The 21,303-nt window shown below is 39.3% G+C and overlaps 1 protein-coding gene and 1 pseudogene across 1 annotated transcript; both read right to left on the reverse strand.

Annotated features, from left to right (window-relative positions):
* Positions 1 to 410: 410 nt before the first annotated feature.
* LOC149109797 (adenosine receptor A2b-like) lies at positions 411 to 6,649 on the reverse strand (annotated as a pseudogene).
* On the reverse strand, positions 3,498 to 19,835 carry LOC110041458 (tumor necrosis factor receptor superfamily member 16-like). The gene is made up of 7 exons (XM_020746742.2): positions 19,476 to 19,835; positions 12,035 to 12,199; positions 11,231 to 11,476; positions 10,370 to 10,532; positions 8,669 to 8,860; positions 7,753 to 7,938; positions 3,498 to 7,079 (listed from the first exon to the last, which is right to left on the reverse strand). The coding sequence occupies exons 1-7, from the start codon at positions 19,491 to 19,493 to the stop codon at positions 6,802 to 6,804; spliced, it is 1,248 nt and encodes a 415-aa protein (XP_020602401.2). The 5' UTR covers positions 19,494 to 19,835; the 3' UTR covers positions 3,498 to 6,801.
* Between the last annotated feature and the right edge of the window lie 1,468 nt (positions 19,836 to 21,303).

A 21,303-nucleotide genomic window follows, 5' to 3' on the forward strand; every position in this document is an offset into this window, starting at 1 on the left:
AGGTTGCCTTCGGAATAAAGCACCGTCTACACCACTACGGAAAAATTTGAAGAGGCAGCTTTGTTTCTACGGTTAGGCCTACAGTCCACAGTAATCCATCACGAAAGTGGAGCTTTTCGAAAACGCTCTTCAAACCAGAGGAATTTGAAAAAGGGCCGGCTTTTCGTTTTCGTGTTGCTGGAAACATTTTGAAAATGGAGTATTTCGAAGACGATCGATGGTACCACGATAATCATGTGATTTTCCGGACCAGGAGCCTGCCCTGACCTAGTCTCCTTCGCAGCCGTTATTAGGGTCGTCACGCAACGCTAGTGGGGAGGAGCGTTGCGTGACGACTCTAATAACGGCTGCGAAGGAGACTAGTCCTGACCGAGTTTTCGTCAAACACAAATCCTTGAAAATGACTGGTAATTGTTGCGTTTTCAATTTCTCCGGCGTAATGTGAGAGGAAAAGATTTGATGCGTTTTCAGAGTGAAAACACCGTTTTCAGGGCTTTTACCTTGCGTTTTGATAAATAAATGAGTCCTAATAAATAGTTCATAGGTTTGTAAAAACTCAACTGAATTCTCCCAGCTAAAGGCGGTCTTTCTGAAAAATACCTTTTAAAATCAACGACGAAACAGCAGTTTCTTCACGACTGTGCGAATCTCACGATCTCGCCAACAGTGCAATGCAGTGTTTACTGAGACGAATTAAGGTAAATCAATGTAATAACAGTAAAATATACACTCGGCGAAAAGTTTAGGCCAGCAAAGGCCATGTTGGTGACAAACACGTAAGGCGAATAACAAAAAAGAAGTAAAATATACACGAAGAATGAGTTTAAAGCAGTTTTCTTGAATCTTGAAACCCTGAAATTGACATTCCCCTGCTGTTGTTGAATCTGTCTCTGATGGCGTCGAACGACGAGATAGATTTTCATGTAAACGATTAAGTTTCCAACAAGAAGGCTGATAAAAGTAGCTGATAAGACATCATGAAGTACGCTTGAATCCCACAGGCTGGAGAACGCAATAACACTAGAAAGAGCCCAAATAAAAATAACAACCCCAGTGACACGAAACGGCGTCACCACTGCATGGTAGCGCAAATGGAACTGAAGAGCAAGCAAGCGCTCGATTCCAATTGCTGTGACAGTAATGAAAGAAGCAACACTCAAAAATGCCGCCACAATGTTGTAAAGTAAAAAGACATGTACAGTGTATTTCACTGTTATTAAAATGTTAGCTATAAAGAAAGGCTCCAGAAGGAAGCCAACGGTAAGGTCTGAGACGGCCAGATTTGCGAGTAAGATGTTCGCCGCCGAATGCAACGAAGATGTCTTCCAAATTGTGATCAGAATGGCTGAGTTCCCCAACAGTGTCGTAAGGCAGAGAAAAATGAGGATTACGCCATTTGCAATCCGAAAATTTAGCTCTTCTGGCTCTTGTTCAAAAGATCCGTTAAATCCTGAAGACTTATTTGAAAACGAGGAAAACCAACCGCCATAGCTGGGAAAGTGTTGTGTTCTGTCTTTCGAAACGATAACAGGTTTGGTTCTTACCGTATCGATCGATCTGCTGCGACGGAAAAATAACTTTGATCTTGGCAGTTTTTCAATACATATTTATTTAATTATTGCTCGCAAAGTAATATTTTAATGCGAAGTCTTTATAAAATTCATCTGTTTTGTCTGTTAGCCTTGTAGGCGGAGATAATCTTTTGTAAACTAGACAAAAGAAATGAAATTAAAGTCAGTTTTACTGAACGGCAAATTGAACAAAATGCCATAGACCCGGCGTTATTGCCCACTTCACATTTCTGTCAGAATAATATCAGCTTAGAAGGAACTAGCAGCAAAAAAGTGTTCTTCTTACCTTCAAGCTCTTCAATTTCGTTTGCAAATTACGTTCTGCTTGCCTATACTATTGACATTACTATGTGCCTAGAAATTAAAAAAATCAGAAATAATGAAAAACCACCCTCAAAATCAACTGATTGTATTCCAAGTTATTGTTCTGCAATGGCAGATCAAATAACCAATCTTGTCATAACTTTGAAAAAGTTTTTTCAATTCGCTATTCAACGTAAGACTGGCTTACAAAATTAATTGCATTTCATTTGTAACATTTGTCACGTACCTTTTTATTAATAACAAAAATATTCGACTATATTTCTGACAGACATCGACGTAATGGTCCCTCGTATTAACAACAACATACAAAAGAAACGGAAAGAAGTGGGAAACATTCGAATATTTTTGTTATTAAAAAATGGTACGTGACAAATTTTATGAAAGAATTCCAATTAAGTTTTGTGGTCCCTCAAAATGCAATCACATACAAAAGAAACAGAAAGATGTCATCAACAGCTGTCCGATAGTCGCTCACAACGAAAACAGATTGTTAGTAAAAACCTCACGAAAACTGAGACCAGGACAGAAACCAAAAAACAAAAAATAGCTGACCCAAAGAAGCGATGAAAGCGTATAAACACCAACAAATTTTCGATAGCATCTCAATATTACGTTTCATTCTGCAAAGAAACTTCAACGCAAATTATAAATGCGTTCTGATCTATTTTATCACTCATTGCCATCTCGCTTTGTTACCATATTGAGGAACAGGAAGTTTACTCATTGGGTTCAAGTGAAACTTTTATCTATAAAAATCACGTTTCTTGCATTTCTATATGTTTATTATTTTTTTTGGAGGGGGCGCGAGGACGTGCCTTATACTTAGCTAAACATATATTTCCTCACGCAATCCACGCTATTCGTCGCTTAATTTTCCCCAGGAAAAAGCGATCAAAGAATTAAAATTTAAGACAATGGTTGCTCTTTGGTTGTGCGACGTTTCCGGAACAATCACAACGGCACAATATAGTGTTATGAGAATGAATGTTACCTAGTTGTAAAAAGCAAAACATTAGAGAAGCTCACCTCTAACATAGATTTTGACAACAGAAGCATTCAGATAACCCCGGAGAAGCAAACCGAACGTGAGAAATGTGTTGAAGGCAGTTTTGTCCAATCTTTTCACCTTGAAATGTTTATTTTCCTGTGATAGTTGGTGAACGAGCCGAAGGCGAGGTTAGTAACTGCCTTGTAAAAAAGAAAAGAATGCGACGAATAAATACCTAATGCGGACCTCACGCTAGTTCAACGAAAGCTATATTTCAAACTTATCTCAATATTTCTCCTTTGCGTTGGTGAAGATGAAATTTTAGCAGTCTCTTTCAGTTCGGATGGCGCGGCGTGCAGCACAACCGCGAGTCGGTAGAGGGGGCGGCGGTTACATCAAGAATGTCAGTTTACATCGGGAATGCAATAAAAGGGGGGGGGGGGTAATAAACAAGACACTAGCCTCCCTCCAGGAAGGGGGGGGGGGCGGCGAAACGAGCTGATTAAATCATTCTTCTTCCGAAGTTGAAGCGTAAGTGTGTACGCAAGCAAGTAAGGCAGGCAGGTAGACAGGAAGGTTGGAAGGACAGACGGACAGAGGGAACTTAGTTTAAGTTATGTGCAACAGTGGTCGGGCTTTTATTTAGAGAAAATTAAGTTACTTGTTGAATCATTTCTAAAAATATTTACACTACCATTACAAATATATACTTTCCCAAAGCCTTCGTTTCGGTTACATGTAACATTTTTTCTTTCAACGATAAACATTTTCTTCTACAACTATGTGTCCAATTGACCAAAAATACATCCTTCTATACTTTATAAATGGGCGCAATAACTTTTCAATCTTGGAGCAAAAAGGTATAAAAATAACAACTCCCATTCGAATTTCTGTCTTTGTTGACCTTTTTCACTCTACAATAGAATTCTTTGAGAACGTAAACTTTTTCCACATTTTCGTTATTTTCTTACAATCTAATTATTATAGAAATCGGTCTAAATTATTTCATGCGACTCAATAGTTTTTTAAACATACAATACTCTGTTTTTCTTTCGTTCAGCATATTCTAAACGGATAGAATAACCTTAATAATTATTTCAAATTAAACTCTTTTCATTTGCAATCAGTGCAAATCATGTCAGTAGCAAACTAGTGTTAAATAAATTAATGTGGTTTTGAGCTCATCAATACCGTACAATAGCGGTTTATGTCTTGTTTTCACTTGTGTCGAAACGTAATTGGTTTTGCATCATACGCTACACGGTTGGCTTAAAAAACTCGCGCCACGTTTTCATCCAATCACAAGTCAAACCAAAACCAATCGCGACTCGCGCAGGCACGTTTTCCCGGGCTTTGCGTCAGCTACATGCATTTACTACGGGTTTTGATTGGTTCATTGACTTCATTGGATTTTCCGTGTCGTTTGCAATTAACCAAGGTGATAAACTAAGTTTTGGTTTTACGACGCTCAAATGACAACTGCTCTAGTGAGTTGCTTTGAAGGCCGAATGTACAGAGAGTTACTTCCTTGAGAAAATAGGTGTTTTGCATAACTTTGTTTTAGATGTACGTGCATGATAATGTGATGTCAGTGAAAACAACCTCGTTCCCAGGTTCTCTTTCCCCCTCCTGGAAACGAGGTTCAGTAAGGTTTCTGCAGACGAGAGGCCTGCAATTCAACCCCAAAACTTCCATATTGATGACCTCCTCTAAGAAGACCAGAGCGGTCCCTGATGATTGCCTGTTGCACGCTAGGGAGAGTAAGCAAGCTATGACGACGACGGCAATGAAAACGCCACCAAACAAAATATTTACTGAGCGAAACAATGGCTGTGCACCTGCGTTATAAATCCTTGTACATAATTTTTTTGACTTCCTCTGAAAAGCAAGAAGGTGAAAAGACCAAGTTCTACGTAGTCTGAGGAACGGACTGGAGGCTGCCATTACATATGAAGCCTTAGCACTTTTTAGAGCCATTGGCGTACTGAACAAATCTAGACAATTGCGAATTTCGCTGGTAAAATTTAAATTCATTTTTGACTGGGCGTAGTCTTCGTTGCTTAAGTTCCTTGCTTTTGAGTTCACGCTGGCATAAACCTGACAACAAAGCAACCATTCAAACACTAAACGTGAATCTATGTGGAGATGCGCTTCAGTATAAAAGACTTTTTCGATCGATGCTCAGACTTTCGAGCAGAAGAATTATTCAGTAGGTGTAGAGACACTTCTCTTTCATTACGCTGTCCCATATCCAGGCCTACTTCAGGCCAACAGTAACAATTTAAATGCATTTTTTATCTTTTTTTGTTTTTTCTTCTCGCTTATCAGCATCTTGGCAATTCGTGGGGCTCCTGGGGATGGGGGGAAGAGGGCGAGGAAACGGGCCAGACACGAAAAAGAAACTCTACGGGAAGTTGTGAATAAAATCTGCCTCACCTCAAATATTCTCACCAACGAACTTACTCCTAATTTCCTTTGCACGCATCCAAAACGATATAAAAATATCCGGCTAATTTAAGTTTCTCCCTTTCTCGTAACTTCGTTTCCTTTTTAGGTGTCCACCCACCCTCGCCCCACCCCCCTCAGGGATCCAGTAGTGCTCTTGTCGTTCGCTATGTAAACGGAACAAGCTTTTTTTCAGTTCAACTATTAAGTTTGTTCATGGGTAACCTAACTTCCGGGGGGACTCCCCTATAAAAAGGCCAGGAGTGCTCGTCGGAAATTTTGAAAAGAACCCTTAAGAGGTACCAAGATGTTGTTTAGTGGGCGTGGCTTGAAAGTTTTCACCGCTAAGAGGCACCAATTCTGAGACAAAATCAAAAGTCAGTTGATTTTCAAATATCTCTTGTTTCGGTTCAATACCCTGAAAGGCACCGCAAAAGCTCTCGTTGCGGACCTTTCGAAGCTGAACATTCTAAGAGCTACCAGAACGCTTTTTTAACCCCTAAAAGGCACGACGAGCACCCCCCTGATGGGAGTGGCCCCGGAACCTGAAGGTCGGCACGCACAAGGGGATTGCAACTAGTCGCGGGGACAATTCCCATCGTGTGAACTAGCCATTTTTACCATAAAATTTAGTCGCAGGGACTAAAATTTGGACCCTGCGACTAGTCGCACGAATTCAAACTGGTTTGAATTTTAGGGTCAAGTCGCCTGCGGCTTGTTCCTCAAAACGCTTCGTGTGAACTGTTCGTTGGACAAGTCCCTGCGACCAGTCCCTTCGTGTGAACTCTCTGGGGACTGGTTGCAGGGAGTAGTCACCTCGTGTGTGCCGACCTTAACAACTTGCCGACGAGCTGGAAAATGTCTCTTTCGGCGAAGTTGCATCTTCCGAAAATCTAACAGGTACGAGAGTTAGGCCACCGTTAAGGCGTTATTCCTAAGGTAATACCTCCATCTCAAGTTATTAGTAGGTCACTCCTAGTTGAGAAAATTTCAGGAGGGCCTAAATATAGCAAATCTTGTGACGTAAATGTTGCTCACGTGTTCAGCCCAAAAACATTTACACTCATTTTAATCCTTCACGAAAGCATCCTCGCAACGCGCGTGGTAGCATCCGCGGGAGAACTGGGTACTATCTTTAAAATAACTTGAGAAGTATTGCCTTGGGAATAAGGCTGAAATGAGTGATTGATCCTGATTCATCCTGAGGATGAATGAGCGATTCATCCTCTTTTGGAAGAACTGAATTCTCAGCCACCTGACCAAACATCTGCCGTACATTTCCGATTAACTTTCCGTTAATCCTTTGGGAGGACTCCGCCATAAGAGCTTTTCAAGAAAGTCAAGGCATTCCTCGACTAACCTAGGGTAAACGAAGTTTCATGAGGCAGAACTTACGAAAACGTTCTCTGAAGTTTAGCGCCTCGTCACAGACATCACAGTTCCTCTCGTTTCAGTCCAGTCTTGCGCGGCACTTTAGCTGTCCCATTGTTTTAACACTTGCACACAATCGTCGCGTTTCATTTTTTTAAAAACACTTAAGAGCACGTCGACCGTCGAACCGTCTCTCTGGCCCCATTCCTCAAGCGTTCTCTGAGTGGCTTCCTCTGGACAGAGCGCCATGTTTTTGACCTCATTTGCAGTGAAGCCGAGATGCCCCGCCAGCGTTACCCAGTTTTTGCTTGATTTGGGGTTGAGAAGTCTTCCCAACTCAATGAACACATTCGAGGGAAGATCACGAACCAAGGTCTTATCTGCGAGATAATAACAGACACCAATGGCAATTTATTACTGGATTTTGGCCAAAAAGGTTGTCAAAATTTCGGCTCGTGATCAGTGATCGAACGAGCGAACGCCGAAAAAACACAAGGATAAATGGTTGTGGTATACGCAAGCTAACATGCCAGTCTATAAGGTTAAAGCATTTTGCAGCTCAAGGATCGAAGGAGCTTCATGCCTCGTTACAGGCGACACGTGCGTGACCAGAAATATCGTTACTACCCCTGGAATGTTTTTCTAAGATTTGCTACAAAATTAGTCGGTGGCATCCTTGATTGGACAGATGCAATGTTAAAGAATAAAAAAGACTGGAAAGCAGACCTTACCAGGCATACTAACCATTTTGGAACTCTGAGCTTCGATTCGTTTGGTCAGGTACTGACCAAACGAGTCGCAGCCTCTAACGACAAGAATGACAGACAAACCACCAGAACACTGCGTTTTATGCAACGTTACAGACATGCGCAGCTGTCGAAAAAACAATTCTTCTGGCCAGCAGTTGTTCTCAATCTGAATAAGATTACACCTGGGAAATCTAAAAGATCACGTGCGACACGCAATAACTCGCGCGTGTTTCTTTTCACTCTACGAGAGGAACGCGGAAGTAACACGTTAAACTACATTGACAATCAACAGATTGATGCTCACTTTTTCCATTTCCAATGCTGACGCCCTGTAACGAGCCGCTACTTCCCTGGGAGTCAGAGTCTCGTTGCTGTCCACTGGACTTCGCGTTATTGGTGCGCCTGCCTCTCAAACCGTGAGATGAACGCGCGTGGGCGGGTGTCTCTGAAGTCGTTTGAGGAACTATGTCATACTTGGGTTCTTCTCTTCCTAAAAATAAGAAGCAAGTTAAAACATAAATCCTTTTCACAGGGTTTGTTTCTTGATGGCCTTTTTCGCGGGCGTTACTTTGTGGTCACGCAACGCTCGTATCGGGGAAAATATTGCGTGGCAGACTCAAGTAACGGTCCCGCGGGAAAACGTTTTGTTCTGAGCAGCTGGTTTTGTTACGTCATAAGTGTAATGCAAAGCCCCGGGCACACAATTGAAGGTGTAATGTTTTCACCGGGTCGTGTGTTGGAACAGTTGCGCGTAAGTGGTCTAGCAAAGCCATGAGCTATTCTCGCACCTCTTGGATAACAAATCTTGGACCGCAAACACGATAGTTTCTCTTCATTGCTTTGATTTTTTTCCTCACAGAGCAATAGTTTTAGCTACTTGCGGTTCAGGGCGACAACAAAGGTCACAGTTTTGTAAATCTAAACATTAGGTCTGGGTGGTTCGAAAGGTGGATAATGCTATACAGTGGATGAATCACTGTCCAGTGGATAGTGAGGTTTATCCGTCGGATAGTGATTAATCCGGTGGATAGCGTTATCCAGCCTTAGAACAACCAGGGTGAGAACTTGCTTCGAAGTCAACATATGTTGTATGGATTATGGCTGCATGTTGCCTCATCGACCAAATCTGTTGCCAGCGACGTCGCAGCTTGTTCACAAGTCTTAAGGAGTATAAGGAATTATAAACGAAACACTTTTGAGTTCAATTCTGCTCTACGTACCTGCAGGATCATTGACTATGATTCTCTCATCACAACGCCTCCTCAACAAGCAAAATATGGCGACTCCAATACCAGAAACTACGAGAATGGCGACAGAAATTCCAATGATGTAGCTCATTTTATTGTTTTTTTCCGTCTCCAGTGGCCCGAGCGAACTTCCTCCATTTGCTGGCCCGGAAGCCGTGAGAGGAACTGCAAAAGATGGATTAAAATAGTATAAGAAAGTGTCTTCAACCGAGAATGACCCGAAAGGTCTTTGACGTTACTTCAGTACGCTCTGCGATTGGTTTAAAGATTCGCACCAACTACTCAACCAATCAAAAAAAAAAAAGATCAAAAGCCAAGCGCGATCGAGTCATTGCTTTCCCGCGCTTGGTGTTGTTCACGTCACACTCATAAGTTCCCATTGTAATATTGATTGGCCGTTGCTTTGAAAAAAATATCATGCGTCGCGCATGTGTTCCTCGCACGCGGCATGCACGAAACGAGGATGTCAGGCAAAGGTCGTAAACAACCTGGGACTGATCGTTTAGGTAATTTAGAATTCAAGTGAATTATGATTTCAGCTTTGTAACTTTTCGGTGAGGATTGATGACAACATTTTTATGATTCCGCTTTAAGTTTAAATAATGATAGCCTGCGCTGGTTGTCATGGCGGTGTCACGACAGCTACCTAACGGAGGAGGAAAAATAACTAAGGTAAAAAATCAGTCCGGGTTCGATCACTTTCGAAGAGTTGAAGAATTTTCCTGATTATTATTTTCTTACCAAAGAAAGCAAACGATTCAAGCAGCATAATCCGAAGGCTGTCCGAAAACAATGTCGCGTTTTCCGAAGACTGACGAGTATTGTCGAAAATGTACGATTACTGATTTACAAAGATAATTGTGAAAAATCATGTTTTTATAAACAATTATTGGATGAGGTTTTTGTGACATCTAGAATAATCAAGGTCGGGGTAGGGGTTATCACCTACCGAGACCTTGATTATTCTGGATATCACAGAAACCGAATCTAATAATTGTTTTATTATACGTTGAACGAAAAAAATGGAAGTCGTGTTTTTGCTTCTTCACTGACGGTTAGCAACACAAAGCGCGCGAACTTGACACGATTACCCTTAGGCCCAGTTCAGACATCGTGCCTTTGCCGTGCCGAACTAAATTCAGGAATTATGTTCGACAAAAGCACGGCAGAAGCACGGCGTCTGAATCAAACTTTTGAATTAAGTTCGGCAAGCAATTAAGTTCGACAAGCTCTGCCGTGCTACACGACTCTGGCACGGCAGTGATTCAAACGCCGTGCTTCTGCCGCGTTAAACAAAATTCATAATTATATTAATGTATTTGGCGAGATTGCGTTCCCACGGGGAGTTAGGAGGACAATTGTTACGAGGTATCAGTATATCCAGAATTTGGTTCGACTCTGGCACGACGTCTGAATCACAGTTGTTTTCCAGCCGTGCTACAGTCAAACCTAATTGCAATTTAGTTCGGCACGACAGAAGCACGACGTCTGAACTGGGCCTTAGAAATCATGTACTGCGGTCATAAATGACATGATTATTATATAATCTGCAGCTAGATGACGTCACAGGCGTTGATTTCGAAAATTCACTGTACGCTTTCGGCCAATCAGAAGAGAGATAGTGAGTTCAATGTGTAATAAATCTCTGTACATGGTTAATAACAACTCCCTTACCAGTGGGAACGGTTTTTGATGTCTGGATTTTACTTTGAGTAATATTTGCTCGTGAACAGATAGTATTGTGTGACGCGTTGCACTCTTCTTCGATACCAGTACCATCACATTTCGAGCAAGGAGTACATGGCTCATTAAGGCTGACTTTATCCGAGAAGGTACCCTACACGTACGTAGTGAGAAAATATATATAAATTAATTGCTTTACCATGTCAAACTTCAAGTATCTAAGATCCTGACCGTAACGTTTGGGACACTTGCTGTTCAATAATAGCAGAAGTGCTATTTTCTCTCTCCTCCCAGACATTGTTGGGTCTTAGAGTTATGGTTACCCTAACCCTTACCCTAACCCTAGGTCGGACACTGTTCAGGGGGTGAGGGGGAAAGACCATTTTGTAGAGCTATTTTTGTGAGTGTAAATAACTGTTTACTTGTTTAATATCCCTATAGGCGTACGGACCCCTACGGACTTGGGGATGGGGGAGGGGGGGGGGGGGTTTGACCTTCTTGCCCGAAAAAAATTCGCGATGCCCGAATGCGTTAGTGTTGAAATCGGGATGCAAACGCAGTCAAATTGCATGGAAAACAAAATCGTTCACATTTCTTACATCTAATGAAACTGCTATGATTTCAAAAATAGTTATATTCAAAGCCTGCAGACTTAATGACAGCTATCAGTTATCTCAATTTTTGTCAATTTTTGCCTGAATTTTTGTCATTTTTTACGTGAAAAATTACATAATTTCCGTAGCTGATGAACTGCAGCCCCCCCCCCCCTCCCCCCTCTACCCACCACTCCTAGGTCATGCGTTTATGAATATTCCACACCAAAAAGGAGAAATTTATTGCTAGCATACAAACCTGAGGACATGGTTGACACTTAGTGTTGGATGTCTGCGTACACGGGGACAACACCCCCTCCCCGACAGCACACTTGCTACAATCCATGCAATACAAGAAAGATGGGTCATGGTACTTCCCCGGCTCACAGCCACATTCTCTGTTACGACTCGGCTTGCAAGACTCCAGTGCAACCTGGGATGGGCCACACTTCTTACAGGGATCGCATTCAGTGCTGTTGTTCTTTTTATCCATGAATGTTTCCCGCTGTGGAAGAAAAACGAAATAAAAAGACATGAATAACATGACTATCGGTATTCATTCTTGATCTTAGAGGACAATAACTCAAGGAAAATAATTTGTAACAAGCAAATGACACAGACAAGCATACTATAACTAAAAGAAAAATTAAGAACTGGTCAAAGTCAAACAATATGGTAGAGATGATCTGTAAAAGGGCAACAAGTCCCATACAAAAACAAAGCATACAACAAATCCTCACTCAAGAAAAACAATGATCAAAATATATCGCTCCAAATTTTTTTGGCCTTAAGTATGGCCCATAGCAAAGTATTAGGTAATAATTTAAAACCAATAAAAAGAGATAAAGAAAAGAAAATGAACTACTGTAATTTATTAAAGAAATAGGCCATTTCCAAGTTGCCTTTTGCCTCTGTGCCAAAACGCGTCTTAATGCAAATCCAGTCGTATGGAAATGTGTACCCCCTACAGGTTTATTTTCATGGATATCACACTCATTTTCATATGAAAGGTTTTGAAACAGAGCCACAAGGTAACTCGGAAACAGTCTATAGGGAATCTTACCGGGCATGGCTCACAAAAGGAACTTCCTTTGCTCTCGTTGCACCGATGTTTTAGGAAAGTGCCCACTGGACAGAGTTGGCAACAGAAGTCTTTGCCATCAAAATAATCTTTAGGGCAGTGGAGCGCAAACATCGTACCCAGAAGGGTGAAAACTGTGAACACAACCTAAAACAATGGAAAAAGAGAAGTGCATTAGACAGTCAATCATTATCAATAGCAACAAATGCTGGGATGAACGAAATAATCAGAGCCTGAGGACAAAACGTGTTGCCGGTGCAAAAAAGGCGGGAAAATACGCCTAAACCAGCTTGCATCCCCGCGCTATCTTTGCTTTGATTGGCTAAAAGCTACAGCGCAAGATAGGCGTGTTGAAAAAAATGATACTTTGATCTTCGCTCTTTAAAACTGCTTTATACTGACAGGTCATTATTGTCAAACTGACTCGTTGAACAATACAATTACTTGCGCCACTTACAATCCTAACACTTACATTAATTACTTACATTACTATAATACGATCACTTACTCTACTTACATGTAACACGATTAATTGCACTACTAACAAATATAATACAATTACTTCTTACTTCAGTGCTACATACAATTCTTGCACAGCAAATAAATTACTACACCATGTTTAATTGTAACGCATAAATTTCAGTAACTTGAATTGCTACTTTAAGCCGATGACAAGATACAGTCAGTATACATGTGCCATTCTTCTTTTCCTTTTGTTTCTATTTTCGTTTTCGGGGAGTAGGATCAAATTAGCAAGAAATTACAAAAACCGCACCAGAGGCTTCAACTTTTTTTAAAGCGACTGGAGTTGTATTTTGTTCTATTTAATAGATATGTTTTAAATACAGTAAGAAATTGTTTAGTATTGGAGAACATTTTTTCTCCCTACATAACCTGAACACACTAATTATTATTTTTGTTGTTGTTTTAATTAATCAAACTATACTCTATTTTATAACACGTTTTGAAAGAATGCTGATAACGAAGATTTTGCAACACGCAAAGGGAATAATGAGGTCTGACATTTTTGGCGGTTTGAACCCTCTAAAATCCCATTTGCTGTGAAAACGATGAATTAATACAAGTACAAACTTCATTTATTCAAACCAAGCATCAATGAAATCCTTAATAATGATTGTGGACAAATACAATTTTTAATATATAAACAATTAAGAACTATTCAAAACATATGAATGCTCAAACTAGCTTAACTTAGAATTTTCAGTAAACATGCGATTCTTTTACACCTGTATTACACTATCTGTATTAGTCTTCTTAAACATTCTGTCCTTTTTTGCTGAGTTAATGGCAACTTAAATTACGCTAATTCACATACATTGAATCAGTGTCATAATTGCTCGCAAAATCCCTATAGAATATAACCGTGATGTCTGTTTACACTGAATTTTGCGTTGGACACAAAAGGTTACATAGCTATAATCTTTCTTTTAAAACGTTTAGTAAATTTCATTCTCCCATCTTTTAGGCAAACCTTAAATTAAACTACAAAATAAAACAGCTTTACTCAATTTTCAAGTTGAGCCAGGACGAGAGCTCATTATGTTGCCAAATTTGCCTGAGAATTTACTCATAAGTTTTGTAGCGCATCTGCATAGCGAGAAATGGTGAAATTATCTGAGTCAATATTTCTACTTTTCAAACAAGGACAACACAACGGAGCAACAGGCATATCTTTTTAGCCATTGTACTGCCTTGCGTCACACCCGCCCCCGAACTTCCACGGTCGCAAAAACTTGCCACAATTCGTATATAGCGATTCAACATTTAAAAGGCTTTCACTTTAAATCGAGCTTGCGAGAAGAGCCAAACGGTACAACACTGATGGAAAAACGCAACTAGATGAAATTCACGGTGATTTCGTCTAATATATTATACTACACTGAAGCGGAAAGAAGCTGCTAAATAATTTCCTCTAAGTGATTTATGCTTATGGATTGCTCGCAAAAGTTGTGCTGGATGCTTTTCGTTTCTCATGTTCTCGCTGTTCGCTGAAAGGGTGTATTCTAGTCGAATTCAACTCGTTTTCTCGTTACCTTTATTTGTCATTAGCAAGTACATGAATTTCGGACGCATAATTTGTCTTCATGCTTGCATGTCTAAGATTCCCTGGTTACGTTTACACCCTGAGTAAATTCACCAACAGCATTTACATGTAAGTACACGGCAGAATCTTCAAGTGAACAGCTAGAAAAAGCTACAGAACTCTTAGATTACTCTCTTACTGCAGTAAGTTGTATATCATGCTGGAGCTGACGAATTATAAGTATCTCCCTACGTCTTCTTACAGTCATGTAGTATTAAAAGTCATGGGTGTTTGCAGGGGCCTGTTAAACGCTGACAAGAAACCTTCCCTTAGTCTCTCTGCGAGTCTTATCACTCGAAGAAAGTTCTAACAATTATCTTAAAAGCCAACGTTGCTTCAAGTTTTAACTTCATATGAATTTAGATCACAACAAAACGAAACGAAAAGGAGTACAGTATTTATTCCCTTAGGTATTGAAGCAAAGATCTATCTGGCAAATTGCCTTCTGTCACCTTTATCAGCCAAAAACAACGTTTGATTGGCTCAAGGTATAGAATCTCTCTTCACTGTAAGAGACTAAATAAATAAACGACCTTTCGTTCGCCTGTTTAAATCTGTCATTACCATGAAAGCTGAATTTAGAATAAACTGGATACTTCAAAGCCAATAAAATGAAAACAATGTGCTCTATTATGGGCAGTTATAGTACAATAAACTGTTGACTTTTATAGCAACATCATCAGTTTCCGACCCTTAAATTAACAAACATTATTGTTCAGCTTACCGGAGATAAAACGCAGAGATATAAGAAGAATATAACAATGTTTACTCCAGTCTGCGGACATCAATGGAAGACGGTTAACTAACAAGGTGCAATATGCCAATTCAAGACTATTTGCTTTAAATCAAGCCTGCAGAATTGTTGCATGCCACAAAAAGTGTTAAGCCAAACAACGCGTATTTTGTGAACATGCAGAAATAAAGTCAATCATATGGTAAACTGAAGTAGTAAAAACTAAAAGATATATTAATATGCCGAGAGAAAACTATTTAAAAACGAACCAGATCGGATCAGATGATTCAGGCGGTCTTAAATAGTTTCTCAAGCTAAAGAGAACCCGTGCAAATATCTCAGTAGCATTAGTCTAACTAGAAAGCGTTTTGTCTAAATCTTCATAAACTAAACAATTTATAAAGTCATTTCACAAAATGTTTTCTTCAACTATTCACATAGCCGGAAAGGACTGAAGTAACAAAGGACCCAGTTGAAAGCTAAACGGTAAAGAAAAAAATAAGTGTACGAGAATTTCTTTCCGGACGTTCAATTCCTTCACCCATAGCGTTGTTGTTGAATGAAGACGGGGAAGAAAAAAATGTAAATGAACGGCTTTTGCAGCTAAACTACCCGTCGACAACTTACCAGGGTAAATTGCCATGTTGACGAACTTAGTTTCAAGTACACAAGCAGCAAAAGTTACAGTCCTGAACGAAAACTTCGTTCAGGAACACGAAGGAAAAACTAGACAGAAATGACCTACATACATTCTGTATACCTCGTGAAAACCTTTATAAATGAAACAGTTCATTGTTGAAGTACTTTTAATCACGAGGTAAAAAAGACCCTGATCCCTGTAATGGTGATGGAGAAATGAAATGGAGCCCTAGACAAGAAAATAATGTATTTTGAAGAAGAAGAGTTTGTCTTATATAATAAATCCACTTGGTAAACAATTTGTTGAAGACACACAGAAAAGCGAAGCCAACAAATAAATCGTAGCTACTTTATATTTTATGACTGTGCAGTGGACTGACTTCTTTTGATATCTAGGAACTTCTTTATGATGTGATAATACAACGAACTACAAAGCTTTCTGTAAAGCATTTTAGAAACCGGTTCACTTGCGAATAAAAATTATGGCTTGTGAAAATGTAGGTAAGTAGTAGTGATAGCTCATTTTGGTAATTCGAAATCTAGGTCTCTGAAAATACACTGTACAGTATATCTAAAAATTGATTAAAATGGCTTTTGAATGAAGTTGCTTTATTATTATATGTTTATTATAAAAGCATAGAAAGGTTTCTTCGCTCTGTGTGAGTCAGTCCATTGTGCCAAAACTCTTAAACGCGGATTTGAAAAGCGCACGAATTCTAAATCACACTTCAACTAAATGCTTTCTAGTTAGACACTATTACTGTTACTCGGCAGTCTTGTGGCTTCGAATAACTACTACAGCTAGAGCAGGATCACTTTTTTTAAAAATCCATGAAGAGTTGAATGGTTTAACGAGAAGTTAACAAAGCGACATGCATCACGAAAGCTTTGATAACATCATTATCACAAATAGTGATTGAAATGCCGAAACAAGCTTTTGATTACAAAAAGAAGCGAAAGTAAACTACGGCCTTTCGAGGTCACCTTGACTCCATTACCAAGTAGAGAGAGAAAAAAAAAATAACGGTTGAGATTTGTAGTGTGAAAAGTGAAAGAAACAAACTACGTCAAGAAAAAAGATCTGCTTGAAAGCAAGATGTTTTATCAACGATTGTACATAAAGGATAAAGTTGCAATAAAATAATAATAATAATAATAATAAAACATGTTGACAGTTATTTTCGAAGCGCAGGGAAATGTTCCAACGAGCCGTTACTCGTCAGTTCATGTTTTACCAGAACTGTCAAGCTATTTAACTTCATATCATATTTGTTGCAGCAACATATAAACGATTTGACTTAACCTTTTAACTTCTTTATTTTAGTTAGGCAGTTATTTCATGTTGTTGTCTTGTCGTGAGGTTTCAGAAAGTCGCATACTTAAATTGTAAATTGAACATTTTTCTTAATAAACTTTCCTTATTGCTGGAGCTATAACTAAAATTTTACCATGGATTTTAAAGGCTTGAGGAAAGAAGCCAACAAAAAATCAAAACATATCGGGAACACAAGTACTACATTGGGTTTGCAAAAAAAATGTTTCGAAACTCGCAACTTCAGCAAATCGTAAAGCAGCCCTTTTCCCCTTGAAAATGAAACCGAAATTCCGGCAGAGTTCACATTTCATTGAGATTCATTAGAGAAGTAATATGAAGAAAATTCCGTTTGGAGCTAAACCCTATAAGGTTTCGCAATATCCCAGTGTCTTCGATTACTGGCAAATTTTACGAAGAGCTATTCAGTGCTTTTTCGTTCTACAATAAAAATTGCTGTATTGCAAAGGTAATTGGAAGGCATATCAATTGAAAGATTGCTTATTTTTACACAGCAACAGCGAAAAATGTTCGACTTAAAATTCGTGACTGATTTTTGAGATTAACCCAATATAAATCCTTGACTTTATCCCACTTGTGTTGAGATTAACACCGTAAGCTTTGCGATAGCAGACGCCTAATTCGGTATTTAAGTCCCCATATTATCTGCCGATTGACGAACTGTATTGAAGGGTTAAACTGAAAACAAGCAGGGAAACATGATTTTGGAGAAACGTGTTATTTGTTACCAGTATTTGAAGTACTTTTAATGTTAAGAATATGTGCGTATTGCTCTAAAACGTAACGTGGGTTTAGTGCAAGGCAACTGATTGCCGCAAACCAAACTAAACTAAGAGATCTTTTACATAGTGCATGAAAATAATTATTATACGGCGCGATATTGATAATCGAAAATTGTTTTGAAATTTATCGCTTTCTACGGTGTATATTTTGACATAAGAAAAACTGGATTCTCAAGGCAAGAGGATCGTTTTTCCGTTTTTAAATGTTTCATTCGAAAAGAACCACGCTTAAGAAGAGATTGTTTTAATACGCTTGTTGCATTTACGAGTCCAGTGAACGAGCGACCTTTCCGAATTTACATTCAAAATACACGTGTGTCGACAGATTTTAAGTCGAATATAAGAAAAACAAAGTTTTGAAGATGGTACTTTTTTTATTGAAAATAGAGACAATCGCGTTCTGTGTATCGATAATTCTCGTATTTTTATACCCAACTGAGAAATACGGTTGGGGGCTAAACGATGTTTTGTCAAAGTAAAGTCATTGCTATTGTCTTATCATTAACAGGATGGCTAAACTTTTTCTGATGCAATGGTGGCGATTATTACTGATGTAAAAAATCGAAACGAATCTGATCTAAAACAAACCATAAGATGAATAAAAATATATGCCCGGAAATCTCCTGAACAGGAATCTATATTATGCTTAACTATTTCTAATTTGTCGAAAAACGTACTCTTGCTTTCTCGTGTATTTGATAGAGAATCAGTTTACTGTATTTTCAGTTCCGTTACAAAGTGTTCGGCTAGCGTGCTTTGCCTCCCGATTAAATAGTCGAGCTAACCTTGTAGACGTTAGTTACTTTCACTGATAATTTTACAGCAAAAGAAGCCGACGAACATGTCCCGGGCAATCAGAGTGTTGAGTTGAATCGGCCTTGAATATTCCTGACTGAACGATTCTCAGTTAACTTAACAGTCAACGATGAAATGATTCACTAATACTCCAAAAGTTTGATTCAAAATAAACTTCAAGCCTAATATACTCTTTATTGATCTTTTAGTGAAATCCTCTCTAAGTTAAAAGAAATTGAAATGGGCCGATTTCTCCAAAGGTTTTAACTGCTGTACCTCCATCGGCAGTCGTCCCCAAGCACAGCACAGAACGAATTTGGTAGAGACGACGAGAAATAATCACAAATCTTTCCCTGGGATCGTCGCAATAGAGTTTCCAGAGCAAGAACTTTCATGTAGGATTGCGAGCGTTTGAGACGGTTTGCCTGTTCGGGGTGCCTCTCTGAAATAGAGTTCACTCGAGGCCGACGTTAACCGCCCTAGAATTGCTGACTAAGGAGATTCCTTCGTACCAAATTGATTCCATCGTGTAAATTCAAATGTGTATCCACTAAAATAGCGAGGAAACATTTCATTTTAAGCTTCAGGAGTGGTAAATTTTAGTTGCTAATTTCTTCCTTAAACGGGCAAGTTGAAACTTGCCTTGTCGAGCAAAGTTAGGTTTATGGCTGACCATAGCGACTGAGACATATGTCTCTTTTGTGCACAACTGTCTCAGTTTCCGTCACTAAACCACAGGGAAAAATATAGCATAGTTTGACCTTGTAAAATTTCCCCGAAGAGTCAAAGATTTCATACGTAAACAGGGAATATTGTGGTCCAAACCGACGGCCATAAACAGTAAAAGCTGCTTAAAATGTCACTGATTCCTCCAGTGTACACGAGGCTTTTGGCCCACCAAAACATGCTTAGCAAATTAGCGCGCGCGGAAAATTATCGAATCTTCTAATAGTTAGCTATGCATTTCGTAAGCAAACAACAAAAGTTTACTTTGCATGTGTCGTGAAGGTAAACCATTGAAATGCAGGTGTACTTACCAAGGTTTTAAACTCCATTTCGTCAGTTTCGTCCCTCGAAAGCGAGCCTGTAACGTATCTAGCACAGAAAGTCTTCCGCCGGTCCGTGCCACGTCCAATCGCGCAACGCTTGATTGGTCAAAGATCAATTAACCAATAACAAAACCCATGATACACATGCATATCCAGATGTCAATAAACCGGGCGCAAGCTCTTTCAACCCAAACTCGCCGTTACAAAACTCAGAGCGGAAAAGATCGTTGCTTTTCCAGCACGACGGCCGCATTGCGCGAAGAATGTTCAATTTGAGACGAGGTGGCTCGGCGTTAATTCAATCATTCGGAAAAAAGGACACTTCTCCGGGATGAAAAGAACGTTGTTTTGACAGGACAAGCCCAGGCAAGTCCGCCTGTTCTCTTTTGTGATTGGTGGAAATCAACACTGGTGTGACAAAACGTAAGCGAGCAGCCCCCCAAGGGATTACACAGTGGCGGCAGAATTTGCATTCGTACAGGTTTATTTCGAAACAGAAAACAACATTCTTCGGGAATTTTAAATTCTCGCACGACGTTTGACGAGTACAACCATGAAATAATGAAATTCTGATTTCGCAAACATGATCGTTTATAGACTGTCTTTCGAGGCGATGAGATTCATTGAAATCTTAAAGTGGTTGTCAGTATGCATTCTAAAATTAACATAGAGTAATGGTGTCTTCAAACACGCAGAAAATGCTTGCTATTTCTCTGTAAATTTCATTCCAGCATAAGGTATCGTTCGGATCGGCGTCAGACTCAAAATTCAATCATAAGACAATTATTATTTTCCCACAGTCTATGTGTGCACTGTCGGGTGACTGACACGAACTCGATGAACAGATGTTTTTTGTCTTTCGCGTGACCTGTTGCAAGATGGATTACAAATCAAGAGATATTGCTTTTGTTTTTCTGTCTGAAGCAAATTGCAGCGGTGTGAGTATGAAGTTTACAATTTCTAAGTGTAAAATTTAACGATCTTTATTTTCTATTGAAATTTTTTTCTTTGAAATATACTCCTCGTTGAAAGTAAGATCCATTCCTACAAGGTGAATTTAGCTTATAATTTGTGGTGACTCGAAAATTGAACTGACAGAGGACAGGACTAAGAGTTTTGATATCACTGAACTGAACATGACTAACCATTTTCATTGCCAAACAGCGATTTATAACATTACGAAAAGCATAAGAGTTTATAACGAGTTGCTGTCGAGGCCAAAATATTGCGGACCTAATTTTTTCTCACCCGCGGATTTTCGGGAACCTACGGGCAAAACCTATCGTTCGCGTTGCACTGAAAGGCATCGGCAGTCGATCGACTTCTTTGGAAAATTAACGCGGATTATTACTTAGTGAACCATAACAACGCACTTGAAAGACAATTTTAAAACATGTATACAACAGCAAACAAGCCTCAAAACGTAAACAGCACAATTAATATAGGCAGTTTGGACCGCCAAATTGAGTCAATTTCAATTAACATCGTCGAATGTAAAACTTAATTTTATAATTCTATTTTAGACGTAGGGCTTCTGTTGTTATGTCATCGCTCCGATTAAGAGACAATGGGAAAATAACATCCACAAACATAGCATTTTAACAATTATAACAACTACAAAAAAGTGGTACAGTCGACTCCCGATAACTCGAACCTTCAAGGGAAATTGAAAAAGGTTCAAGTTATCGGGAGTTCGAGTCATCGCGAGTTGAGAACCAATGACCGGAAATAAGGAAAAAACGGTGTTCATAAATATTTTCCTATTCATGCAGTGTACATTTTTAATCAAAATTAAATTACAGAATAGAGAAGTCAA

The sequence above is a fragment of the Orbicella faveolata genome, unplaced genomic scaffold, assembly GCF_042242905.1.
Source record: "Orbicella faveolata isolate gen_17 unplaced genomic scaffold, um_ofav_v1 contig_25, whole genome shotgun sequence".
In the NCBI taxonomy this organism is placed as follows: Eukaryota; Metazoa; Cnidaria; class Anthozoa; order Scleractinia; family Merulinidae; genus Orbicella; species Orbicella faveolata.